The 27311-nt window shown below is 53.1% G+C and overlaps 2 protein-coding genes across 2 annotated transcripts in view; both read left to right on the top strand.

Moving 5' to 3' along the window:
* The first annotated feature begins 1438 nt into the window (after nt 1-1438).
* Nucleotides 1439-3920, top strand: ATP5MC2 (ATP synthase membrane subunit c locus 2). The gene is made up of 5 exons (XM_067314031.1): nt 1439-1513; nt 2418-2491; nt 3090-3167; nt 3419-3594; nt 3683-3920. The coding sequence occupies exons 2-5, from the start codon at nt 2453-2455 to the stop codon at nt 3795-3797; spliced, it is 408 nt and encodes a 135-aa protein (XP_067170132.1). The 5' UTR covers nt 1439-1513; nt 2418-2452; the 3' UTR covers nt 3798-3920.
* Nucleotides 3921-5535: 1615 nt separating this feature from the next.
* LOC106487718 (cyclic AMP-dependent transcription factor ATF-7) overlaps nt 5536-27311 on the top strand; it is a 51565-nt gene continuing 29789 nt past the window's right edge. The window contains exons 1-2 of the mRNA XM_067313932.1: nt 5536-5620; nt 26772-26840. Coding sequence (XP_067170033.1) covers nt 26793-26840 — 48 coding nt within the window. The 5' untranslated portion in view covers nt 5536-5620; nt 26772-26792. The remainder of the gene's footprint in view (nt 5621-26771; nt 26841-27311) is intronic.

Raw genomic sequence — 27311 nt, forward strand, 5'->3', positions numbered from 1 at the left:
GCACCGCGCGCCCCCCCCCGCACCTTGTCCGGGAAGGGCTGACGGATGGCCGTCATTTCAATCCCGGCTCCTCGTTATTGATTTTCCTTTAATGAAAGTTAATTATAGCCATGGTTTAATTAATAGCCGCGCGCTGCCTTTACGGCTTCCCGCATTAGGGCCATTAATAAGCGGGACCCGGGCGGCAGCGGGGAAGGGGAGCTGTGTCACGCGGCCCCCCGCGCGCGCGCACAACCACCCGTGCACCACAACACCCCCGCACACTCGCACAACCCCCCGTGTGCAACAACACCCCCGCACACTCGCACAACCGCCCATGCGCCACAGCACCCCCGCACACTCGCACAACCCCCCGTGTGCAACAACACCCCCGCACACTCGCACAACCGCCCATGTGCCACAACACCCCTGCACACTCGCACAACCCCCTGTACACTCGCACAACCCCCCTGTGTGCCCCAGTGCGACACAACACCCCCTGCACACTCACACAACCCCCCTGCACACACGCACAACCCCTGTGTGACCCAATGCAACACAACCCCCCCCGCACACTTGCACAACCCCCTGTACACTTGCACAACCCTTGTGCGGCACCACACACACACACACACACGCACACACAACCCCCTGCACTTGCACAACCCGTGCGCCCCGGAGCGACACAACACCCCCCGCACACTCGCACAACCCCCCTGTGTGACACAACCCCCCTGCCCACTCGCACAACTCCCTATATACTCACACAACCCGTGTGACACCCACACCCACGCACACAACCGCCCTGCACACTCGCACAAACCCTCTGTGGTGCAAACCCCTGCACAATCGCACAACCCCACGCGACAACACACCCCCCTGTGCACTCACACAACCCCCTGCACACTCGCACACCCCCACATGACAACCCCCTGCACCCTCACGCACCCCCTCTGTGACACAACCTTCCTGCACACTCGCACACCCCCACGACAACACCCCCCCACACACTCACACAACCCCCTGTGCGCCCCCGTGTGACACAACCCCTCCCCCCCGTGCACCCCCGTGGGCTGGAGGGGGTATGGAGGGACCCAGGCGTCCCGGGAGGGGGGGGACACAGTGATGGAGTGAACGGGGGGGGGCCCAGGCGTCCGGCCCCCCCCACCCCCCAGGCCGCACCGCCCGCCTCAAGATGGCGCCCGCCGCGCCGCTCCCGCCCGGCAGGGGGCGCCGCCAGGCCACGCCCCTACATTGACCACGCCCACTCCTCTGACCACGCCCCCTCCCTCTGTACCCCCCCTCCCTCTGCGGAGGGCGCCGCGGCCAAGCCCCGCCCCCCCGGGCCGCGCCGCCTCCCCGCCCGCAGGCGGCGCCGCGGGGCGCGCAGGCGGTGGCGGCGGCGCTCTGGGAAGCGGAGCCGCCTCCCTCTCGCTGGTGCTTCCGGCCGGCCCCCTCTCCTCCCTGCGGCGGCGCTTCCGGGCGCGCCTGCGCACTCGGCCCCGCCGCGACCTGCCCGCTGCCGGTGCGCCAGGTGAGCGGGAGGGGGCCGCGCAGCGGCCCGGCGGCGGGGGGGGGGGGGGTCTGCTGGGGACCCCCCTGCAGGGGACGAGGGGGACACGGCGCCGGGGGGGAGGAAGGGAAGGATTCCCCCCCGAGATGGGGGAGGGGAGGGAGAGAGAGACCCCCCTTTGTGTGGGGGAGGGGAGGGAGAGAGACCCCCCCTTTGTGTGGGGGAGGGGAAATCCCCCCCTCCTTTTGGGTGGGGGAAGGAACAGGCGCCCCTTGGGATGGGGTAGGGGGCTGATACCCTCCCTTGGGGTGGGGGAGGGGAGGAAGAGACCCCCCCTTGGGGGGGGAGGGAATAGGCCCCCCACTGGGATGGAGGAGGGGACTGACACCCCCCAGGGGGCGGGGAAGGGGAGAGAGACCCCCCCCCCGTGGGGGGAGGAGGGAGAGAAGCCCCTTTTTGGGTGGGGGGAGGCATAAACTCCTCGCTGGGATGGGGGAGGGGACATAAGCCCCCCCAGGTGGGGGAGGGGAGAGGAGGACCCCTTTGGGTGGGGGTGGGGAAGGGAGATACCCCCCCCAGGGGCAGCTTGGGGTAGCGGCATCCCCCCCCCACCACGTTTTTGGGGTGATTGCCACTCCATGACAGCGTTTCAGGTCCCCTCCTTCCCCCCGCCACAGCCCCACGTCCGCTGCCAGGCCCGGGGGTCCCGGGGCCAGCGCAGCCCCCGCGGGCGCCTCGAGCCGCCCCGAGGAGGCAGGACCCCGGCGGGACAAAGACGTGTCCTGCCGGGTGATTCCGTGCGGATCCAACCTCCTGTGTGTCCCCTCGTCCCCCGTGCGTGTCTGCCACCGGCCCCTGGGCGATACCACGTCCGCGAGAGCGACTCGGCCGCACCTCGCGCTCCTGTGTCCGGTCTCTCTTCCAGCCGTGTCCCGTGTGCGTGACCCTCCAACCCTCGCCATGTACGCGTGCGCAAAGTTCGTTTCCACTCCTGCGCTGGTGAGTATTCCCAAATAGCCCTAAAAAATCCCCAAATAGCCCTAAAAATCCCAGCCCTGCTGCGGGCGCCGCGTTAAGGGCAGCGAGGAGGGGAGCCCAGGAGTCCGGGCTGGTCCTGCCCCTCCGTGCGGCAGCGGTGTGTGCGTGCAGCTGAAACCCGCCTCTTCTCAGGGAGGGCAGTAGATATTTGGGGACGCTGTGCCGGGGTTAGAGCCACCCCAGGCCGCACTGACGGCGCAGGGAGCCCCACGCGCTCTGCCCTGGGTCTCTGGGCCGTTCCGGTTAAAGATCGTTTGCTGGCCGGTGCCGTAACCTTGCTGGTTACTAATTACCCATGCGGATGCCGATCCCGTGCCGGGAGTGGAGCGTCCTTGGCTGAGCAGCGGCCTTGCGGGATCCTTACGCTGAGCCCCGTGTGGCACGGAACGGCTGATGGGGTCCCAGATGGCAACGCTTGGGTGGTGGGTGCCCAGGCCAGGCTCTCCCGGCTGGGAAGGGGGTGCTGCCGGCTCGCGGGGCGCCCCGAGGAGCTAAGTGACATTTGGGGGTCCCCAGGGTGGCGGCGGCCCCGGTGTCTCACCGCGCCTGGTCCTTGCAGGTGAGGACGAGCTCGCGGGTGCTGTGCCGGCCCCTCTCTGCTTCCGTGCTGAGCGGCCCCGAGGTCCGGACAGAGCAGGTAACGCTCCCAGCTCGAACTGGGAGGCTCCTGGGCGGATTGGGGGGGTGCTGAGCACCGGCTTGGGGAGAGGGAACGGGAAAGGGATTGTGCCCTGCTCTTGGATTCAAGGAGCTGAGTCCAGGGCTTCCCTGGGGGGGGGGGCCTGGATGCTGCCGCAGGCTCAGCGTTGGGGAAACGGAGGTCCGCGGGAGCTGGAGCCGAGGCTCCGCTGTCCTCCGGCTGCCTCTCCCACGCTCCTGTCCCCCCAGGTCCGGCAGGGTGCCCAGAGCCAGCTCGCCTGCCGGGGCATCCAGACCAGCGCGGCTTGCCGGGACATCGACACCGCTGCCAAGTTCATCGGCGCCGGCGCTGCCACCGTGGGGGTGGCCGGCTCCGGGGCCGGCATCGGCACCGTCTTCGGCAGCCTCATCATCGGCTACGCCAGGTCGGAGGGGGCTCGGCTGGGGCGAAGCGGGGGGGGGGGGGTCGGGGGCCGGCTGCGCCCTGCTGACAGGTGTCTGTTTTCCCTGCAGGAATCCGTCCCTCAAACAACAGCTTTTCTCCTACGCCATCCTGGGCTTTGCCCTCTCCGAGGCCATGGGGCTGTTCTGCCTCATGGTGGCCTTCCTCATCCTCTTCGCCATGTGACGGAGCCGGCGCCGATGGCTTGTCCGGTCCCAAGCGCAGCTGTGAATGTCGGGCGGGGGGCAGGAAAGAGGCCTGCTCCCAAACCCGCCGTCAGAAAGGGAATAAATACGGTTTGAGAACGGGTTCTCGTCTCCTCATTTTTTGGCAACCCCGGGACAGGGTGTCGTTTTCCTGTGCCCTGGGGGGGCTGCAGGACGGGATGGTGCCAGGGGGGATCCGCACTGCTCTGGGAGCACCCCGGGGTGCACAATGGGAACGGGGAGAGGCCGGGCAGCACCCGCCTGGCCGGAGCTGGACCCTCATGGTGCGGAGAAGGGACCCGACATGGGGATCCCAGGGGGGCCCCTCCAGCGTCGGGGGGCTTCTTGGGATGAATCAAACGAAGGGATGGAAAAGCTAACGATTCCCAGTGCCCGGATCGCTAGGGAAGCCGTTAGCGCTGCCCAGCCGGGGCCACGAGCGGGACGGGTATTTCATGTTTCCGCCCAGGAACGTGGGCCCTGATGCGACGCGGGGAGAGCGAAGAAAGGGTCTTTGTTCGTGCTGGGCTGCGGCCCGGCGCGCTGGAGATGTTTGGCTTGGCAAGAAACCCCCCCCTCGGCCCCCCCCCCGGCTCGCCCCAGCCCTTCTGCCCCGCTGTTAGTTGTAGGGTTCCTCCCCATCTGCCCCCCTCTGCCACGGGGTTTGGGGTGACCCACGGTTTGGGGAGTCCCAGGATTTATGGGGTTGGGCTGTGCTGGGAGATGGGATGCTCCAGGATTTAGGGTGGCCCAGGATTTGGGGGGAGGTTTAGCCCCGCTAGTGGAGGGGGGACGGAGACAGAGCTGTGTCCCCACATGCCCTGGTGGGTGTCCTGCATCTGCCCCCCCCCCAGCAGCTCCCAGTGCAGCCCAGTTCTCCCAGTGCAGGTGGCTGCAGGGGCACCAGTACAGGCTGGGTCCATGGGGTTGGGGTGCCCTTGTGTGGGGTGTCCCCAGTTTCATGGATGCCATGTCAGGGGTGCCCTGGTGATGGGGGGTTCCTGGCATCAGGGGTGTCCCCGTGCCAGGGTGCCCCTATGTCAGCGGTGTCCCCAGTTTTGGGGGTGGCCTGGTTTTGGGGTGCTGGTGTCAGGGATGTCCTGGAATGGGGTGTCTTGGTGTCAGGGTGTCCTGGCATTGCGGGTGTCTCCATGCTGGGGTGCTCTGGCATTGAGGGTGTCCCAGTGTTGGGGTGTCCCCAGTTTCGGGGTGTCCCGTTGTCAGGATGTCCTGGAGTGGGGGGGTGTCCCCAGCATCAGGGGTGTTCCCAGTATCAGGGGTGCCCATGTCAGGATGTCCCCAGCTTTGGGGTGTCTCGGTGTCAGGTTACCCTCGGCCCTGTGCCCGTGCCCGGCTGAAGGGCGGCCTGGGGACACGCTGTCCCCCGTGGCCTGTGTCCCCTGCCACTCTCTGTGTCCCCAAGATGGGGGGGCGTCTCTCTGTCCCCGGTGTAGGGAGGGCCTCTCCCTCAGTCTCTCTGTCCCCCCGGAGGTCTCTCTCTCGCTGTCCATCCCCCAGGGGGCGTGGGCAGATCCGCCACGCCCCCTCTGCGTCTAGGCCCCGCCCCCCGACGCCCCCCATTGGTCCCGGCGGCGTCAACTCCCCTCCTTGGGGACGGAGGGGGGCTCGGTCTCGCGAGAGTCTCGCGCGCGGGGGGGGGGAGGGGGGACGGCGCGGCGGGGCGGGGCGGGGCGCGGAGGGGAGGGGAGGGGGGGGGCGCGGCGGGGAGGAGGGAGCCCCAGCGCGAGACGCAGCCAGCGCGAGGCCCCGGCGGCGCGAGGCGGCGGCGCGGCCCTCCCTCAGGTAACCGGCGGCGCCCCGGAGCCCCCCCGGGGCCCCTCCGGGCCGCGGCGGCGGGGAGAGAGCGGGGAAAGGAGGGAGGGAGCCCGGGGCGGCGGGGGGCGCGGGGAGCCTGTGGCCGGCCCCTCCCCCCACAACTCTCCCCGAGTTTTCGTGAGGCGGCCTCTCCCCTCCCCCGCCCCTCCGCTGAGTGACGGCGCCCTGCGGCCAATCGGCTCGCCGCGGGGCCCCGAGTGGCGGGCGGCGCGGCCAATGGCGGCCTAGGGGGCGCCGCGTTGGGGCACGCCCCTCCCAGGGTGGGCGGGGCTGCTGGAGGCACCGAGGGGCCCGGGCGGTGCCTGGAGGGGGGGGGAGGTAGAGGCCGGAGGGGGGGGGGGACCCTGGGGAAATGGGGGGGCTTGGAGGGTGCAGGATGGGGCTGTGGGGAGTCTGCAGCATTTAGGGGGCCTCGAGGGAGTGGGAGTCCTGGGGGGGGGGCCTGGAGGTGGAGGCCTTGGTGGGGGGGGACCCTGGGGTGCATGGGGGGGGGGGTCTTGGGGGTTGCAGGTGTGAGGACATTGCGGAGCCTGGGGGATGTGGGGGGCCTTGAGGGATTGCAGGTATGGGGGGCCTGCGGGGGTGGGGGGAGCTTTGGAAGCATCCCAGAGAGATAGGGTGGCTCTCGGGGGATTGCAGATCTGGGGAGCTGCTTGGGGGGGACCCTAAAAAGATACGGGGTGACTTGGGGGGTTGCAGATACAGGAGCCTTGAGGGGTGGAGGAAGCTCGGGAGGGATCCTGGGGGGCTCTGGGGGGCCCCTTTGGTTGGGACCCTGTTCTGGACGGAGTCAAGAAGAGGGGCTTGGGCTCAGCAGCGTAGCTCTGGGCTCTTTTGGGGCAGCTGTGGGGGAGCCCGGCTCGGGTGCGGGAGTTCCCAGTGGCAGGTAGACGTAGAAGGGGTGTTGCGAGGGGACGGGGGTGATGTGGGGAACAGCGTGTAGGCTGGGAGTTTGCTGTGGGCCTGAGGGGGGTTGGGAGGTGGGGGCCTCTCAGCCCCCTCCCGAGGGGGGTCAGTGACTCCCACAGCACAAAGAAGACATGCGAACAACAGAAATTAGGGAATTAAGTGTCTCTCCCCAAGCCTTCAAAAGCGGTTGAGTCTCACTGTGGGACTTGGGGAGCTGAAACTTCTGAGCAGTTGTCGGAGCAGCGAGGCTTCGCTGTGCGCTTGCTTGCTCATCTCCCGCTGGTGCTGTGAAGTCTGCACCTCTCAGTAGCTCAAACTTTGTGAGCGAAACCTGGGTCGCTTCTGAAAGCTGTTTTGTTTTGTCCCTACTGCCAAAAGTGTTGGGATGACTTTCCTCAACTTTACTAGGGAAAAAAAGATCAGCTAGTTCAAGTGTTAGATGAAATGTGTGTGACAAGCAAAACTCCCTGTTCTGCTCAGCTTTCCCCTTCTGGCTATTACTGCCTCTTTTCTTCGCTTCACTGAGTCTCATCGTTATCTTTCTTTATGAAGTTATCCCTTCTTTCCCTGCTCAGCTTCCTTCTGAAGAACATAAAAGTGTCACTAACACTTCACCAGACTTTCCAATTTATTTCGGCATATTACAGTGCTTTTTGGGCAGGGACATTCCTCTGCCAGCAGTGTTGAAGAGCACTGTCTGCAGGGATTGTCCGCTCCTTTGCAAACTGTTTAAATATAGTTGTCACTGAAATGCAGTCATTTCTGGATAGGAATTCAGCAGCAGTTCTGAACAACTGACTTTATTAAACAGTTTCTTGGGTCGGGTTTTTTTTTTCAGCGGAGGTTAACTTGACTGTTGAAACGCGGAGGAGAAATTTGTGGCAGATAAATTTAACGGCCAGATTCCAGTTTGGAAAACGTGTAGGGTTAATGTTCTTGCTCCTTATTTCTTTAAAGTGAAAGATCATATTCACCTTCTGTGACGTGAGTGGGGTAATAATTCTTGCCAGCTTCAAGGGCTGGAGAGCGTTAGAGCGCTTGTTTGCTGTTAGCGTGTTAAAAACAAACAAAAAAGTAAGTTGAGCTGGTGGAAGTGGCTAACCAGCAATCTACCTGGAAGGTCTGTGGTGGTTTTCTGTGTCTGGGATGGTCTTTTGTCAGAGGCGAGTCCTTCGTTTGGGCCTGTTATTTCTGATCCTGGAACTCGGTTGGAAATTGAGAAGTGGGAAGCTATTTTAGAAGCCGACAGACTTTACTGCTTTGAGAGCTCCTTTTAATACAGCCATGAGTTTCCTTAATTTTCATGCCATTCCTTTGGTTATACCTAATTGTAGTATGCTAAACACTTCCTCTCCCTTTTGGCACTTCTCCTTCAACTAACTGTAGAAAATTATCGTGTCCACCTTACCGCTTAGCCAAGCTACGCATCTAGTTATTTTAATCTTTCCTTGTAAATCAATCCCTCCAGCTGCTTAACTATTTTTTCCTGAATGCCTTCCAATTTGCCAATATCCTTCTGATACTGAATAGTTTAGAGTTGAATGTGGTTTATACCAGAGCGTTGGAGATTGGGACGTTGCCTCCTTGCTCCCTGCCTCCTCAGATTATGAGGAGGGAAAAGCTTTGCGCAAACTTGGTGAATAAGATAAGCCTTCCATTTGCAATTTGACTTTCTCTCTAACTCTCAAACAGTCTAAAGGTATTTCTAAAATGAATTTCTTCTTATTCTTGCACATTTCCATTTTCTTAAGGTTTCTTATTTTCCAGTCTTCTCCAGCGTTTCCCACTGCATGTATTTAGCGCTCTGATTTTTCTTTGCGTGATTTACGAAGATGTCAGGTGAAAATGAACTTCCTATTGCGCCTCGCGACCCCTCTGCTAGATGTTGAGCCCGTCTTGGTATGTTGCAATTGTCATTAACCTTTTTCAAGTTGGTTTTTGGGACTGCTGGGGGTCCGTGGGACAGTGTTTTTTACCGAGTTAGCTTGGAAGCACTGTACAATCCACGTGGCGCGAGTCCTGCTGCGATGGTGATTGCCTAGATACGTAGTGTACGAAATGTGGATTCGGCATGTTGAACTGATTTGTACTGTCAATTCAAGTAATTGGTGACTTACAGTGAACTTAGTTTTTGAGGCATATGGTTATAAATTCGAATGCAAGTACGGTGCGGGAAGGAGTGTTTAGTTGCGAGAGAAGGAATCGCTGTTTACTGCCCAGCTTTGCCATTTATTGCGTGGGGACGTGGTTTATCGAAAGCTTTCGTGCCTCAGTTTCCCCTTTGCGTAAAGTGGTTATGGATAACTCTGAAACGGGCTGAGAACTTGAAGCTGCCGTGAGGGCAGTTTGGCTTTATCTTAGCGAAGGAAGATGGAAAAAATAAAAGCACCTGGCTTAAAACTGACACTTCTCCTTAATGTCTTCATTCAAATCTCTTCCAAAACCCCTCAGACCCAGCCTGGCGGAGGAGACCCTGACTGCGGAGAACGTTCTCAGAACGGCTCAAAGCAGGTTCTTGGAGGCAGCCTGGGGCAGGCGGGCGCTTTCCCTTGCTCGTTTTGAAAGATGGGGAAGTTGGAGAGAGGAAGCGTGAGTGAATGTCAGGGGACGGTTGTGGAAACAACCCGAGTCCCTGCCCCGACCTCCGGGAGCGTGCGGGGATCTCCTTGCAAGGTGATCAGGAAGACCAGAGGTGCTGGAGCTCTTCTGAGGGCATGCAGCAGTGACCAGGGTGGCTAGGACACATCTAGTCCAGATCCTGTGGCTGCCTCTTTGTGGTGAAAACCCTCTTTTTATTTTTTTTTTAAATGGCTTAATAAAATATACTCAACTTCTGGCAGGCCTCTTGGGGCATGTGGTGTTTTTTGCAGCATGTGTTAGTAGAGGATCGCTGGGTTGGATTTTATTTTGGACTGGTTTTCTGCCGCATCACATGTGATGCTTCTTTGTGTTCTGTTTGGTTTTATTTATCCTTCTGACTTTCTTGGGGCCGTATTTTTTTTTTTTTTAAAAAAGAAAAGTTCCTAACATCTAAAATTGAGGCCAGATTTCCAAAACTGCCCCATCCCTTAGCCATTTCGCACCCAACTGCAACGCTTGTGTTTTGAGAGGGCTTTCCAGCGCTGGTGGAAAATGTTTTTTTTGTAGGAGACCTTCAGCTCTGGGGACCTGTTGCTTCCTGTAACTTGATTTTTTTTTTTTAATTTTTTTTTCACCCCTTTTAAAGCAATTCTGTTTCTCCTTTTTGGTTTGAAGGAACTTGTAATACAATGGGCGAACGTTGAGTAATGTAGGCTGAGCAGAGATACAAACAAAAGTACTGGGCTTCCCTGGGGAGCTAGAAAGCAGTAGCTGTTTGATACGGAGGTGTGTAGGAAGCTGCCTATAGAGAATAAAACAAAAGCGCATTTATAGCCGCTCTTCCTTTGGAATTTAAGCTGAGGTTTTAATCAGCCGTACAATGGTGAAGCTTCTCGTCACGATATTTGTACCATCTTTTTTGTCTGGCTGGTGAACGCTTATGTCGGGTCGCTCGAAATCCCCGGTGATTCGGCGTCGCTTAATTCTGCTCCTTGCCCGCTTCTTTCGGGCTCCTCGTGCACGTCGCGAGGGTTGAGGCTCCCCCGTGCGCCGCCTCGCTCAGGTTTGATGACGGCGGAGGGATGACGGGACGCTCGGGCGCGCGCGTCTCTGCCGGCGGCAGCAAGAGTTCGGGGGCGCCGCTGCCGTGTGGCCGAGCTGCGTGTGGAAGCAGGTCGGTGGCCTGAGCCTTTCTCCGACGGGTGGGTGATGCCGGGGACTGGCCCGTAGGGGTTTATCTCGAGGCTGTGGGTTGGTGTTCGTGTTCTCCGGTGTTTCCTCGCTCTTCAGAGCTGATACGGGAGAAGTTTGGCTTAGCCGTTTGTCTGAAGTTCAACTTCATAATCTTCCAAGAGCTTTCTTGCTTTTTTTCTTTTCTTTTCTTAGCCTCCCTGATATGCCTGGTTGGACACGTGATGGTGTAGAAGTTAGCGGTGCAGCCGTCTTTATATAGTACATTCTGTGTTTTAACGCGCGCCAAAGTGTGACATTTGTTTTTTAAAACATGATTAATTCGGTGCCTTAAACAACTCCAACGCAGCGTGGTTTCACCCGGCCTAAACCTAATGTTAATGCAGGCTAATTACTTGGTGCATAATCTGGAACAAGATTTTTGGATTGCATCTCTTTCTTCTAAGCTCTCTGCGCACTTCGTTTGGGTGGCGGCGAAAGGCCGAGCTGGCCGAGGGTGAATTTCCTTAGCCCTGCGTTGTGCCTTTGCTGCCGTACGTAAGTTGGGGGCTGCCCTTCCCCGGTGAATCCAGCACGTCGTGGCGAGCGCAGAGTTTCCTGGGCCAGAATTTCCTGCAAGAGCCTTTTACAAACCAGGCAGGTCGAAGCCGCAGCCCGGATTTGAGCTCCCGGGAGATTAAGAGCCGGTTAACGAAGCTTCCCGACGAAGGTGACGCGTTCGGGTTGCGGGGACTGGCGCAGGGACCGCGCTGCCGTTCGGGTGGCGGGAGCGAGCCGGCTCGCGGCAGGCTGGAATGCCGCTCCGCTGTCCCACCCTTGCGCGAAAGAATAAAGCAGCGGCGGCGGAGAGGCAGTGCCAAGCCGTTGCAAGCCGGGTCATGAATAAACAAAGCCGCTCTGCCAGCTCCAGGCCCCGCTACCCGCTGCGGGGATTTCTCCATCCGCGCGCTGCAGAGCGAGCCTGGCTTCTGAGCTCTCCTTGTGAGGCCCAGCGACCGACTGAGTCCTAAAGGAGAAGCCGCACGCCGGGAAAAGTTAAATGCATTTGGTGTGAAACGCCTGTTACGCCTGGCGTTCGGAAGAGCGTAAAGCCGAGCCTTTCGGGGATGTGCCGCTGTGAGCTCACGGCTTGCGGCGCCGTCGTTAGCAAAGCTCTTGCAGGGTTTTCGTGTTCGTGGAGGATGTTTTCGGCCCTGGCTGGCAGAGACCTTGTTCTGAATACCATTGTTACTGTTCTTTTTTTTTAAAAAAAAAGGCAGTCTTTCACAAACTTTAGTATATTAAGGACTTGGCTAGACATGGACTTGGCAGTGTTAGGGAGTAAGCGATGCCCAAACGAGCGTGCTTATACCTAGAACTGCACTGAGCTGCGTTATACCCTGTAAGTGTTTCTAAACTGAGTAATCCAGAGGTGGAGTTGAACGTGGCTTTGGGGTTTTGGACCAAAAGCTTTTGTTGTTGGCGCGTCTGTCGCAACTTTAATTCCCCTTCTGTGACAGAGAGGGAGGAGGGGAGCAAAGCTTCAAATCACTGAGCGATTGATGCTTGCGGTTATATAACGCAGCAGGCGTTGAAAAGACTCATTGCCGGAGGTACCGTCGATCATGGTGCCCACTGAGGATGCTAGAAGTTCTTAGAAGTTTTGAAAGCCAAGCTGAACCGTTGCCAGATAAGTTGAAATCGTTTGCATGTGGCCAGGGCAAACTTTGCCAATTAATCTTCTTGCAATTAAGTATAAAGCTTTCCCCTATCTCGTGACGTTCTCATTGCAGTGGGATCCGGAGGTAGTCCCGGCAGCCCTACGTGGGCCGTCCTTCAGCTCTTACTGTGGTTGTTTCCTTGTTTTTTGAAATGTTGGAACAGAGGGAGAGGAGATCCAATCGCGGATTGTCCCCAGCGGCGACAGCAGCTAGGTGTCAGGTCTGGAGTTAACCGTTGCCTCCCTAAAACGCGAAAGTGGACGCTTGCTTCAGCATTCCTCAATGAGGTGTAGATTTATTGTGTGAAAATGGGATTGAGGAAGCTTATCTACAAACTTAATCGGATTAGAAGCCTTTATATGGCACAGTGCTCTCAAGGACTGTTACAAACCCGGAGCGTTTACATAAGAGCAAGCATTGCTCATCGGTCCGGATCTACTCAGACTAAGCCATGTGCAAAGTGAACATGATGAAACGTGATTTTTTTTTTGAACATAATCCTGTGTTTGTTGGCAGCGTTTTAATGAGCAAGTATGTCTTCTAATGGAGCTGCTGAGAAGCTTCCTGATTGATATTCGCTCTTCTTCGTTTGGCTGTTTGCTGCATTGTCTGATGCATCGTTCTACCCCATACTGTCCCTCATTTGTTTTTGGAAAACTCTCTGTTTTTAATGCATATAGATTGCCAGTTTATACGATCCACATTCGGGATGCTGGTATCTTCCATCTATGTAAGGTTTCACATTTTGAATTATGTAAACTATATATAGGGAATTATCACTTTGCTCACCACTAAAATACAGTCATTCCTAAGGTGGAATGAAGCGCTAGTTAAACAACTCACAATAAAGTACCAGGTTTCTAGACATTGCTTATATTTGGAATATTTCTTACTCCCCTCTGGTTTTAGGGCTCGCATATCAAATAATGACGCCGTAAAATGTGTGTGCCTTTGAATACTGAATAAATAAAAATGCCCACATGTGGTATAAATAATAACAGGTGGGACAAAATATTTTTACTTTATGACCACGCACACGTATGACAGCTTCATGCCTTTCTTTCCTCTATCCCGCTGGTGCTATTTCAGTTATTTTAATTTGTTCACAATAGCTTTATCCATAGGTAGCTGCTTACATAAGAGACTCTCCTGCCCTTAGCTCAGGGCAGCCTTGAGTTTGATCTTCCTCTCAGAACTGTTCGCACAAAAGTGTAGGTAAAATATTTTCGACTTGGGCTCTCAAGCCCCATTGTCTTAAGGTTCCTTTATTATTATTTTATTATTTTACTTTCATTGAAACGTGGGCTCCTAAGCAGCTAAATAAATTTCAGAAAGTGGGGCTTCAGTTTCTAGGTCACTTTAGGCATTTCCTAAGTAAAATAACGTATTCTCTAAGGTTTGTCACGACTTTCTTACAATTACCTCTACTCAGTAAGAAGCAGTGGGTCTCTTAGGTTTTTCTCCCTTTCTTAAACTTGAATTATTTCTTTCTCCTGTAGTAAGATGTCTTGCAATATGTTTTCCCTGCTGTGAAGAAGTAGATAACTGAAGATGTATCACCGCTAATGAAGAAACACCAGGAGACCCAAGAGCTGTAGTGCCAAGATCCCGAGGCTGCCTCTGTTCCTGTTTACTAAAACTCAAGCCCGGTGGAAGCAGTGCCAAAAAACTTCCTACCTGGACCATCTTCTGCAGGCTGCAAGGATTCACTTGGTCGTGGTGTTAAGGAGGAAAAAGACACCCGATTGCTTTAGATGGTAGGGAAGGTTGTGCCGTGTCGCTCTGGTGTAGCATCGGATGCTGCCGTGCTCTCGCCTTCCTGACCGTCGTCACTCTGGGTTCCCACTTAGGCTGTTACCTTGCTCGCTGTGCCAAACGCACCTCTGGGTCTAGCCAAAGAAGCAGGAGGTGACAGCCGCTTTGGGAATTAAGAGCGTGGGCTTGTCTGACCTCAACGAAGAGGCTGGGGGGCTTCCATGTAGTTTGTCCTGTTTTGGAGGAGGTTCCAGAGCAACCAGTTGATGATAAACTGTGCTCTAGACCTGCCTGCCGCTTGGGCCTTGCTGCTCGTCATAGTGTTGAGGTTGGATACTGTATTTAACGGGAGGTGGCTCTTCAATAACGTACTAGGTGCTGCTAAAGGATCCCTCTGTGTTATCTGTTGGGGGTCTTGCAGTTTGGTCTCTTCTTGTGTCTTAGTGTAAACACCGTGAGGACATCCTGCAAAGCCCTTCTTCTCCCCAGAAACTGTGGGAGCGGAAGCGCAATTTTGGCATATGAGTAATTGGGTTATGACTTAGAGATGATCTTTCTCCATCTTCTTGCCTGGGGAAATTGCTGACTTGCTAGTTTAGGTTGGATTTTGTCTCGTGTGCATCAAAGGCTCCTAGACCCTTTGGACAGATGCCTTTTCGTATTAGAAATCTGATACTTGGCACCTGAGTAGACAAACCTTGCCCATGTCAAAGCATGTTTTGCCAAGCTACAGCTGCTTTGGTTATGTTCGGCGAGGATTAGTTAAGAGTAGGTATTTGAAGAGCAGCAGCTACTTATCTCTTGGGAATCTGACTTTGAAGGAGGAGCAGGAGGACGCACGCTGTCAGCAAGGTGAAACCTGATCTCCTCACCCCTTGAGAACATCGAACCTGAGAAGTGCACGCAAGGCATCTGCATGCTGGCTAAACATCAGGGAGCAGAGGGACCTGCTGAAGGCGGTTCCAGATCGTTGGAGCTTCTTATGGTCTCGCTTGCTTTTTCATCATGGTGTCCTGCACCTTTCATCAGCCCTCCAGTCGGTTCTGTATTAGACTAAAAGCGCGATCCTCTCCTCTGGGCAGCCCTGTGGCTCAGCCGGGGCCCAGCTTGCCAAAACGCCATGAAATTTTCTCTGACACCTAGCTCCGAAGTCGGAGGCCAGGCCAGATCTGATCTGGAGGCTGGCCAGCGTGAGGAGGCTCTTGGACAATCGAGCTTCTCTAATGGCTTTTATCCTGCCAGACCCTAATGTGAAGGCAGCGTTAACAAATTACACTTTTTGTTATGGTAACAGTAAACTCGTTACTGTTTGTAAGAGGGTTATAAACAGTGTAAGTTGTTTAGTTGGGAGGACTGGTGGAAGGTCCGCTGGGAAAAGCGGTTGAGCTGCCTGGAGCGCTCTCTGCTGAGGGAATTTGATCATCTAACTGCAGGGGAGAAGCTTTTCTGGTCTAGACTAAGCTGCTCATGGCTGATGTGCTGGTTTGGGGCCCGTGTTATTCCTTTCGCTGGAGTTTGTTTTATGTTTGATGGAGCGCTGACGATGCGTCCCCGTCCCATCGCTCGCACGGCGAGAGGAGGAGGGCGACTCTTGTTCGTGGCTGTCGTTTCATGTGAGGTTTGACGCTTTTTTTTCCAAAGCGCATGGAAATACTCGGTTTGTAACTGGCCTGTTAGCTTGTCCCTTTGCAAACTGAAGATAGCTTCTTCTAAAGTAGTTTTCAGGCCAAATTTTGTGCCTGGTAGGGAAGGTGGTTGTTCCGATAGTGATGACTGTAGCTTTTGCAGGGGTGGTGAAGCTCCAAGGCTCTGTTGTGGCTCTTGCAAGCGAGAAGTGAGGGTGTAGGGCATCTTTGAGACTACCTGCGGGCTTGGGGATAATTTTGGGGGGCTTCTCTACAAGCTTGAGGGTCTAGGGTCTGCGCGGCTTCCAGAGCAGCACTGAACACCCAGAAGGGCACAGCTGGATGGTGAGTAGTTGGACTTTGCTTCCACCCGGCACTGTAGGTTTGCTCATAATGACTTGTTAAATACTGTATGTCTGTTGGAGATTTCCCTCAAGCGACTTTCTTGCCAATGTTCCAGTTTATACAGTTGGGTTTGCTTTATCAAGCTTATAAAGTATCAGGGTGTTATGCCTCTAAAGCAGATTTTATAGCGTTGGCTTTTGGAGCTCTTTCCCAGATGACAATTTTGAGCTTTCTTCTAGCTTTTTTTGTTACAAAGCAAACACTTTCACTCCTGCCCTCGTACCCCAGAATAGCTCTGAAGTCAAAGCCTAGGACTAACAGCAGCCTGCTCACTTACACTGAGCTTGGTGGTGGCCTCTCTCCGTAAGACTTAAAAGCTTTCAGGATATCTCTCCGTGTATAATATTTGGGGATGAAAGGGTAGATGTACAAAGATGTACAAAGGGCACCAAAAGATGCAGAAGAAGCTGTTTTGTAGGTCCCTGCAGGCACCTAATTTAGTTGGCGAGTCAGCAGCCGTTCACTGATGGAAATTAGGTGCCAAGCTGAATTTAGAAAGCACCTAAAAGCAGGTTGGGCACTTAACTCTGTCTCCTCTAGAGCTAACCCCGGGACTAGGAAGCCTAAATGTTCAAGTTCCTTTGTTCAAATGTTTCTTTTTTCGAAGGAAGAACTCGACATATAAATTTTGATCCCACCTTACGATGGATTACGGTGCTTTGGGGCATCACCACGGTGTTGCATGTTAATCCAGTGCAGCGTGGCAAATGCAGACGCTAACCCACGGCCGAGTGCTACGGGAAGGACCGGGTGCCCCTCCGTGAGTTTTCTGGGCGCAGCCACCTACTGCTGCTGCCTCGGTGACCCTGCCGATCCCAACGTGTTCAGAGTGCAGCGTGCTGAATATTCGTTTTGATGGTCAGGAAGCTCGAGGCCCAGAGCTGTTAATGACTGCCCTTAGAAAAATAATAAAGCGCCTTTCCTGGAACGGTCTCAAAGCAACATGTTTCCTTCCTTGCATTTTAGTGGGAAATCTCTTACTATTTTTGAAAGCTTGGGGAAGTGCCTTACACTTCCTTCTTTTTTGGATAGCGGAGGAGAAATGGCCGTCGTAGTCTGGCTTTCCCTCAAAAAGCAGTTTGGTTTTTTTTTTTTTGATTACAACCAACCTTCTCTCTTCCAGCTCCCAGTGGCAATTACAGATTCTGTATCCAGTCTGCTGTGTTCTTGTATATTCTTCTGCAGTGAGGTGTATGCGACGGCGCACAGATTCAGTGCAGCCATCTATAATAATCTAGTTTATTGTGGTTTTATCTCTTCTTCCCAGTAGCAGTGTACTGCCTGTCCTTGGGGCTTGGTCTAGCGCCTTGAGCATCGTTCGTGTTTGAATAGGCTTGTTTGTATCGTGGCTCTGGTTGTTAATGCTCTTGGCACGGCTCCCAGGTCTCAACAAAGTTACCCAAATTGATCTGGGATGGCCTCACGACTCATTAGTCTGGGAGAATTAATCCCGCGTAGCTCAGCCTCGTAAAAAAAAGTTAACTCCTAGTTCTGTCTTACCTCTTCCGTTCGATTGACGTGCCAAAAGTGGAAGAACAGCGAGGAGCTCGGTGACTCCGGCAAGGAGAACGAGCGCAGGCTTTTTGGGCTTCACGATAATCTTGGATCACGAAGCCCTTGGTTGGAAGACTCTCTTTGTTTTTTTTTCTTTTTTTCCCCCCCCCCCGCTTTATGTTGGGATTATTGTAAGAACAGTCTGATTCAGTGCTGCCTCTGCTCCTGCTGCCAGCTAAATACTGTAATTTCGTGCAAATGCCGTAGCCCTCCCCTGGTCCTCCACCCTTCTTGAAAACTGTTTACGTGATTTAAATGCCCGGGACAACTGCAAACAGGTTTTCTGCGTTGCCTATCGGTGGAAAGACATCTTACCTTTAACTTGTTTTCTGTTCCGAAACTGCACCTTTGCTCTGACTTGTTCCTGCACGTCTGCAGCTGGTGGCCGGGATGGATTTTGGCTCTACGAAGGGCGCTTTTGCATTTTTGGAGGGTAAAACAGTTATAATGTTCGTACCGGCACACCACCTGCGGTCATATGGGACGGAGCAGCGGGACCCCTTGGGTTTCTGCAGGGTGCTCTCCTCGGCTTGCCACTAGCACCGATTTGCGTGTCTGGCTGTGCCTCCTCGGCCTCTTATTTCGCCTTTGGTTTAGCTTGACTAATTTCATATCCCCGCTTGCGTTCCTCTCTGAAGGATCCCCCCCGTTTCCATAAGCTGCACGTGTCCGCTGGTGGAACGAGGCTGTTTTGGGGGAAGGAGAGCAGCTCTGTGCAGCACGTACGTACAACCCGCGTGCAGAAAAAGCCCGGGAGGCTGCTGCCTGCGAAGGGCTTGCAGAGCTGGGCGTTCTGTGCTCTCTTCTTCCTGCCCTGGGCAAGGCGAAGAGCTCTGCCGGCCTGTCCCAGCCAGACGCGCCAGTCCTAAAGCCCTTGGTGACAGCCGCGGTGGGACGCTGGGTGCCGCGGATCCCGTGGCGTCGGCAGCGCTGCTCACTGACCCTTTTTGCAGCGCTCAAGGATTTGGTTGTCCTTTCGGTAGGCTGCAAATCTGAGGGGTGAGAAGCTGCGATGGGAAACCAAAGCCTTTTACTGAAATCTGGAAAAAATAGTCGTGGATAAACTCATGCACAAACAGAGCGAGGGAGACTCGATCGTACCTAATGCGTTTTGCAGCTCTTTCTCTATTCAAGTCTTCCTAGAGGAGTAAATCTTAGCAGAGGGAGCCTTCTGTCAGCAGAGCAAGCAGTTTGCTTTTGTTTTCTGTTCTAGCTTCAGCCTATTTTTAGGAGGCGGCTTTGCAGCTTTTTGGGGTTTGTTTCATAGCTGGTGCAACCTCAAGCATTAATTTTGTGGTCAAATTAATGTAAAGTTTATCCTTATGATTTATGGCAATGAACTATAAATGTGCTTGTGCTGGTGTACTGGTAAGCGCAGTCATGCTGGAGAGAGGAACTGTGCTGGGGAACTCTGCTGGCAAGCTCAAAGCAGAACAATTTTTGCCTACACCCAAGCAGTCGCTGGGCTCTGAAATATTTCGGTTTGTCTTGCAAGACACAGATGCAAGAGTGTTGGGCGCTGAGCATTCTTGTCATAACAATAGTCACATGCAAGTACAATAGAGCCTTATTTTTAGAGCTTTTTTCGTATGAACACTATCCCCCGACATTCAGCAGAGATAATGACCGGGGAGTTTCTTCCATCTTAACGCTGAGGTTTAAGGAAGAGGGTTTTTTGATAGGGATTTGAGGTGATCCAGAAAAAGCTTTCCAGTTGGCTGGAGCTATAGGGGTTCCAGTGCTGGGTGCTGGAGATGTTGGACCATCTTTGGAGGCAGCCGGACGCTGCACGGAGGAGGGTAGAAGAACCAGCGACTTCCTCGGAGGGGAAGAAGAGCCGTGGGCTGTTGTCTTCTCCAGCGGCGTGGTTGCTTGGGACTTTCGCAAGCCAGAAGAGGCGTGACTCAGATTTACAAATCTTGGCTTGAGACTTTGTTTTCAGACTTCAACGACTTGACAGGAATTCAGCTGGAACAGGTCTGTAAAAGCATTATGAACAAAAAAAACCCCAAACCCCCACATACCTTATAGCTGGATCCTGACCCAGATTAGGGCCTTGGTGTATGCTTACCGCTAGGACCTGGGATAGCTGTAGGAACGTGCACTTGTGAAAGTGTGGCTGTGGGTAACGATGCCAAAAACGATTAAGAATCGGACTGTAGCCCTTTAGTGGCATCGGGCTGATGCTGCTAGTGAAAAATACAACTTGTTCTGCGGCTTCAGGCATGCTTTGGAAACTCTCGTCCTCTGTAAAGCTGAGATAATGAATTGAAAGCGTATAGAGCATCTTGGGTGCAGGGATCCATAAATGCAAAGTGTGGTTTTTGAAAACCTGTATCATGCTGCTTGTCTCTTTTCCCAAACTGTTTCCAAATGGAAGTTTTTAAAATGGATTCCATGAGGTGCCAACATGCGTCCTAGGGGAAATCCTTTTCAGGAAGGCTGGTCTTTCATTGCTGTTGTTGATGCATGTAATACATCTAATTCCTTTTAAGGGAGTTAAAATATTACCCCTAGGTGTCCGTCTAGACTAGGATAACGGGTTTAGTTTTTCTCTTAATGAGTTAGTTAAGATGCTTTGGGACTATTACAGTTTATGGACTGATATACCAGGGGGAAAGTAGCATATGGGCTGACTTTAATATCCGCAGAAAGAATTAAACTTTTAAATAAGTGGAAACGTTGGTTATTGAGGTAAGCAAAACCAACTTCTCCCCAGATGAGTCTCCCAGTCAAGTCCTCCTTCGCAGACAGGACCCGATGGGCAGCTCAGTCCGTCGTGTAACTGGAGCTGGGAGGGGAAGGAAAGGTTTCAGCTTTCATCGGATACCTGCAGCCTTTTCCCCTCCAGTTCTTGCAAGCAAGAAGAGCCAATTTAAATATGCAAAATGCATCTTTTTCTTTAAATTAAAGAGGACATCGTCTTGTCTGTCTGTGAACCCAGGCATTGCTTTTAACCTCTGTAGGACTTCACACCAGGATGGTGGTGCATTGCTGAACTTAAATTCTACCTTTTGTTCGTGTTTAATGTATCTGCCAGCTAATGCTCTTATCCAGGGAGACAGCAGGGGAGTAGGATGACAAAAGTGCATGCGTGGAGGTTGCTGGGGAAAGTGGGATGACCGAGAAATTTGGTGGTAATGGTGGGGAAAGGCAGAATTTTCCTCTCGGACTGGGGAGATTGGTGAGCAGGAGAGGGAGGGCCTGTGCTGGGGGAAAGGAGCTTTTTAGGACTACGGCTCTCAAGCGGAAGGTCCTAAACCCCCTTTGCATCCCAGAAACTCATTTGCACTCTCTTGTTTCCTGGCAGCCTTTGCGGGGAAGCAGGCACGTGGTCTTCTACGAATAGACTCCTAAGGAAGAATAGTAGCAAAGCGACCTCTGAAGCACCCGTTTGGAAAGTATATGGGGCTTTACATTCCCAAAACGCTGGGTCTCTGTCTCCCCCTCAAATTGCAATATGCGTTGTCATCGTAAAATTGGCTGGGGCTCGTTTTAACTGTGGCCTCGCGTGGCTCTTTGAGAAGACCCTTCTCTTCCCTTGCCGTCGTGTAGGAGGAGGTGCGGTGAACGTTGCAGCGTATCCTGCAGATGGAAGGACCCAAGCTGGCAGAAAGCCCTTGAGACCCTCTGTCCTGGCAAACTCCCTTTGGGGCTTAACCCCCTCTATTTCAGTTAGGGACCCCAGTCCTAAAATTGTGCTTCCATTGGGTTTGTACCCCCATATGTCAGGGCTTTGCCCCGTTTGGGCTGTGGTCCCTAGTTGTGAAAACGCTGACTTGGAGCTCTGCAGCTCTGATTTCTTCCTGTGCTGGCAGTGGTGTCGCGGGCAAAGCTCTTCGCTTCCAGCTGCCTGCCGTCCCTTTGCAGGGGCTTGCCTAGATTAGGGATCCTCGCGCCTAACTGGATCTACAACTTATCCTGTCTACATCAGGCGTTGCAAACAGGTTAGTTAAAACATACTTCTAATTATTTCCAGAGTATACACCTATTTCCTTAGGTAAAGCATTGAGAACCCCTTCTCGTGTTAGGAGGTTTCAACTTTGAGGGTACAAAGCACTTCAAGTAATGAGTAATTTCATCTTCATTCAGGCTATATCAAAGCCTGTAGCTTTCCTAATGTCAATTATAGGGGCAAATTGCCTTCTTCCTCGTCGGTGAGAGCGAGGTCCGGTGCCCAGGTTCAGCCTGTGACAGATTTTTCGTTTATGAGCCTCTGTGGTTCTGATGGGTTCTGTATGGTTTGAGTTCTGCGGGTACTAATTTGATAGTTTGATTTGTTTGAGGGTTTTCTTTTTTTAATTCTCTTGACTCTTCACCAGGGAATTCTTCCAGCAACTTTCAGGTGGGTCAGCTGACCAAATTATTTATTAAGCAATCTGCAGCGTGCTCGGTGTATCGTGCGCAAAATTGATGTGGTGTCTGCACCAGCGTGTTCACGCTCTTGACTCAGATTTTCCGAAGCCTCAAAATACAGTAGATTGGGTCTGATGAAGAGAGAATTAGAGACAATAATCAGCTCCAAAACAGTGGCTTGTAGCTCTGCAGAACTTCATAGGAGCCCTCTGCTATCGGTAAGGCCTCAGGCTGCCCAAAGCACTCTCGTGTTAATGGACACTTAAAGCACGCTGCCTCATAGCACAACATGTAGCAAACTGCTTAACTTTGTTATGCATCGACTGTGACTTGATTGCTTTTCGCTTTGGAAATGGGTGCAAGGATCGAGTTAACGAAAGGCTTTGTGACTCCTTGCGGAGTCCAAACCCTAAATATCTTCATGCCTTAGAAATACTGTTCATGCAGCAATTGGATAAGTGGAGCTTAAGGGATGACTGGGCATATGATATCTACAGGATTTGTTTTCTGCAGCCCCAAAGCGATGGGAAGTGGGTTGCCTGTGGTTATAGCGTGAAGCGGGGATGGAGCTGGGAATAGGACTGGGGGGAGCGGTGCGCTGGGGCTGTGCCCTGCTTTATTCACGGGCGAGCCCCCTTCGCGTCTCCATCGCTATCGCAGCACGAACCTCCTGTGTCAGCCTGACGTCAGCCCAGCACCCTGGCATGCACTGAACCCCGTTGCATAACATTTCTCATTTGTCTCTATGCCAGAAGTAGGAAAAGGCAGCGTTCCCTATTTATAGAGAACTCGATTAACTTCAGGAAAAAGTCATCCTTGCGCTATCAGCACTGACACCCTTGGAGGAGCAGCAGCGCTGGAGAAACGGTGAGGTGGGGCCGTTGTCCCGGCTCCTCTTGTCCGGCTTCGCGAGCGTCCTGTGACGCCGCGGCCGTGTTGATGCGGAGTTCGGAGCTGGTGCTGGAAGTAGGAATGAGATCCTCCGTGGAGGATCTCCAGGCTGGCTTTGGAAGCAAAGCTCCTGGTTATTGGCACAACACGTGCTCTGCGCTGCTGCTGAGCGTGGCTTTGGGTTTGTGTCTTTTGCAGACAGCCCGTAGGTTATTTGCATGCAAATATAGCATCAATTAATAAGGGAAGAGAGAGAGAAACACATACAGGCTTGGGGAGCACAGTTTATTTTGGCTGAAAAATGTCTTTTCAGGTTTCCAGGAGGCGGCAGCTGCTTGTCAGCTCTGTGCTGACAGAACTTTGAAGCATGCTTCGGTAATCTGTCTGCGTTTCTTCGCTTCCCCTTGCTGTTTCCAACATGCTAAAAATCATCAAAACAGTGAAATACTGTCCCGCGGCTGCAGGAAGAGGAATGAGAATGTGTTCCCAGTATCCAATCATCTGCTTATTCTGCCTGTTCTTAAGAATAGAATTTATTGAAGCAATTTATCCTGACTAAATGTGATATAAATCTGAGCACATGTATGTACATACCGGTCATATTCTGTAGTGAACGAGCAGCTAAATCTTTCTTTAAAGAATGAGTGAATCCTCCTGACGCTTTTGCAAGACCAAGTAAACTGAGGTCTTTCCAGTGCATTGGGCCTGAATTTTTTAATAGAGCTGCTTGTTATGCTATCAGAAGTAGCTGGCAGACAGCCCAAAATGCCGTTGGCTTTTTGTTTGGTTTTCCTGCTCTCCGTTTCAGTTAGTGTTGTCAAAACCTCGGGAGTGACAGCTGAACCATTTCTCTGATTTCTCAAATCGCTTTTATATGCATGGGAAGCATAAACATGAGGTAGAGAGACCCCGAAGTTTTTCATACTGGTGAAGGCAGCAGGCTGCTTAAGTGACAGTGGTAAGGACAGATCTGAGCTGCGTAAATTAAAGAAACATAGGGGTGGCCGCTCTATGAAATACAGCAGTCTTCCCTCAATAATAATTATGCTACGTGTTTAAGATTTGTTTGCTGATGAAACAAATGCATTCCCAGCCTCATACCCCTCACATCTGAGTTTAAACACACTAGGGGTGATTTTAATGGTCGTCAAACACTTCCAGCGTTGGGGCTGACTTTGACAGCAAGAAGCATTGCAACCGTCCTCTAAAGTTGTGCAACTTTGCTGCTGTCCCAGGATGATGGCTCTTAACTTGGAGCTGCTTAATCACTGAAGCAATTCCTGACCGCGGTGCTGGACTGATGGAGGACTTTCGGTTTTGCGGGTATTTGATGGTACAAGCTCCTTTTGTAGAGCAGTTCCCTGGTGTACCGGGCTGGGAGGTGTCCGAGAAGAGCTTCCAGGCTCTTGTGTGGCCACGTACTTTGCTTGCCACCTCTGAGGATGGTCATTCACATCACCAGTTACGTTTTGAGGGTGCTGGTCAAACGTTGACCCGTAAGCCCCGATGAGCGCAAAGAGGAGGCGAGGAAGGATAGGCACGCAGTAAGACTAAACACAGCCCGACTGTTGGGAGGGCAAAAAATAACAATCCAGGTTGGCCAAGGTAGCAATTTTTAGACCTTTATTTGATGTGTGTCCTGATACCGCAGTCTTACCGGTCGTGATGGTAAAATAACTCCTGCGATCACTGAGTTGGTGTTTGTCATGTTTAACCCAACTTGTGTCCTCCTTTTGCTCTAGGAAGAGCAGTAGTTGAGCTGTCCTCTGCCAGGAGCAGGTGATGAAGGATTAAACCCTCTCTCTCAACTCCTTCAGAGTTGTAGCTTTTCGTGCAGCTAACTGGAAGGTTTTGGTGCCGTATTTTTGGAGCTCAAGCAGAGCTGACAATGTTGAACAAGCTTTGCGCTTCCCTTCTCTGCAGCGTCTTGATCGGAGCGGTGGTGTGATATTACAAGGTTTGACCTCTTCATCCCTCCTTGCTAGAAACTCCTTTTACACGTTAAAAGATCTGGAGGAGGTTCTGTGCCTTCAGAGCAGATCGTGACGACTGCTTGCACGTCCCCAAGCTGATGCATGTGAGTCAGCTACTTCAGGGCCTGGACGAGATTGCTCTTGGAGGAGGATCGGTTGGTTGTGGAAGGACGGAGGTGAGATCACCATTTGTTTAGCAGGCAGAAGCTGTGGTTGATCAGCCTGGGAAGAAACATGCTCAATCTTTTGATTTCTGAGGCTCGCGGTTAAGAGCTTCAGATGGAAGAGTAGAAGGATGTCTCAAAGAGCCCTATTTTTTTGATGCGTGCTTGTTCGGACTCATCTTGCTGTCATCCTCTGTCACCTCAAGGCTAGCCTTCGCCGGGATTTAATCTTCCAATACAGAGCTTCTGCCGTCTCCTCTTGCCTTGCCACCCTTTAGTGCCGCAAGACCCATTTCGTTTCTCCGGGTTTTCCTGGGAGACCATTGGGGTGGGGGGATATTCCCGACCGCCTTTATTGCTTTTATTCCTATGCCGGGGAGCATTCTGGCTGCTCGCCCCTTAGGTTTGCGGAGGGCCGTTTATCCCTTGTGAGCTGGCGTTCGCGTAGGCCCTGGAGTTCGGCTTGATAAATCCAAAACGTAGCCTAGCGTTGGGGACGTCCCTCTCCTTTTTGCGGGAGAGGAGCTGGCAGCTGCTTTTCCCGGAGCTTTTGGTTGGCGTCATCCTGTGCCGCGGCTGAACCAGCGCCCGGAAAGGGGAATTCCACCTCTTGCAGCCGCCTGTTTTAGCTGCGCACTGCCCCAGCCTGTGCTCGTAGGAAAATACTCTTTTCTGGGATTAAGAAATAACTGATTTCCACGTCTTTTGCATGAAAACGAAGTGGGACCGTTTGCTGCGGCACAGGTGCTCGCCCTGTGCCGTGAAGTTGCGTTCTCAGAGCCCTTTCTCATATAGCTCCTAAAAAACAACCAGTCTCGCCGCTGCTCGGTGCGTGTGCGCGCGTTAATGGTTAGAAACGCAAAAAGCCAACTGAAAGAGCCCGCGGCCCCGCGCCTTCGCGGACGCGCTTTGGCCGCGGTCTGGTTTCGTTTCCGCTCTTGGCTGCGGCGAGCTGGCACGCGTCGCCGCAGCCGAGTGCCGAACTTGGAGTACGAGATGCTGGAAGCAACATGAGCAGCCGGAACATGTTCGCGCAGTAAACCCCCTGAAGAGATAGCATTTGCTTTATTATAGCTTTTTAAAATCCTGCTATAAAAATATTGGTGGGTGGAGGGAACCATTATTTCTTGAATTTGAGGGGGTGGGGGTTACTTTATTTACTCTTATTTTTTATTAATAAGAATAGCTTCACTTGTAGCGTAATAGGACTGAGTGTTTTGTTATCCTTGGCTATAATCTGTGATAAACTACCCCTGCCATCAGCCTTGTAGTTTACCCACTAGGGAGCCAGATTATTGCCTTGTAAAACGGAGCACCACTCCTATAATCCCTTAATTAATTAAATGACAAATTTTAGTTCTCTCCCATTGAAAATATAACTTGTGCGTAGAGAGGACTTGGATTTATTTGATCGCTTCTTGCTTGTGCTTTTTTTTTCCTCCTGTATGTTGTCACTGTCTCTTCTCTGGTATTTCTGCTTCCTGCTGTAAATAGTAAGGGAGGGTAAACCGGGCTTTGCCCTTCCTTGCCGCTCTCCGTCTGTGGATAACGGGATGTTTTGCAGGTTTTTACTGTGCCGCCAGTCCTTTTTTAAGACAGGAGCCTTGTCCCCGTTTTGCAGACGGCAGAACGGCGAGGCGGAGAGTAGAAATTCGCCTGCCAGAGCCCCATGGTGACTTGGTGGTGGGTCTGGGAGGGGAACCCGGGGTGGTCAATCCCTTTCCGAAGCGTCGGACCGCGCCGTCTCGCTGCCGTGGTTCCCGCCGAGCCCTTCCGGCCATGGCGCAGCGCCGTCTCTTTGTACGTGAAAAATCGGGGACGTCTGAAGTCTTATTTAAACTTGGGCTGGATGAATTTCTCATCCTTGCTCGTGATCGAGGGCGCAAGGAGATCCTCCTTCGCTGTACTCGCGGCGCTGATTAATTACATCCCTGTAAAGAGCCGCTGCTGCTCTGGATAGTTTTAATTTTTTTTAGCTTATTTAACAATTTCCTCTTCTCTCTTTTTCTCCTCAGCTTAGCTCAGCTGCATGAAATATGGGAGACGACAGGCCGTTTGTGTGCAATGCCCCCGGCTGTGGACAGGTACGTTTACAGTATACTTTATTGTGAATGTGTCGTTGTGAATCAAAGTGGCTGTTTTATCACTGAGGCAAAGAGTTTAAAGCCGGTGTTTTACGTGATCACTGGAGGTAATCAGATCAGAGGATTTGCAGTGTGTAAATCCAGGTTATGAGCAAGCGCAGGCACTCCAAAGTAATGAAATCTGCCAGGCTTTGGGCCGTATTGTTATTCTGCTGGTGTTTTCCCCCGCTATCCACGCGGCCCGGAGAAAACATGCTGATCTTCCGTTAATGTTGTCCGATAACGTTGCTCATCTTCTTTCAAGGCTGTTTAACCAGAGGACAGATCCTCGTTCTCTGTCGGGAGCAGTTAGCTGCTAGAGCATATTCTGGAAAGCAGCTGGGAATGTGACAGATGACGGTTTGTGTTACGTGAACCCCAAACTGCCGTAGTCTATTTTGGGCTTACAAAAAAAAAAAAAAGACCCACGGC

Source organism: Apteryx mantelli, chromosome 33 (assembly GCF_036417845.1).
Source record: "Apteryx mantelli isolate bAptMan1 chromosome 33, bAptMan1.hap1, whole genome shotgun sequence".
Taxonomy (NCBI): Eukaryota; Metazoa; Chordata; class Aves; order Apterygiformes; family Apterygidae; genus Apteryx; species Apteryx mantelli.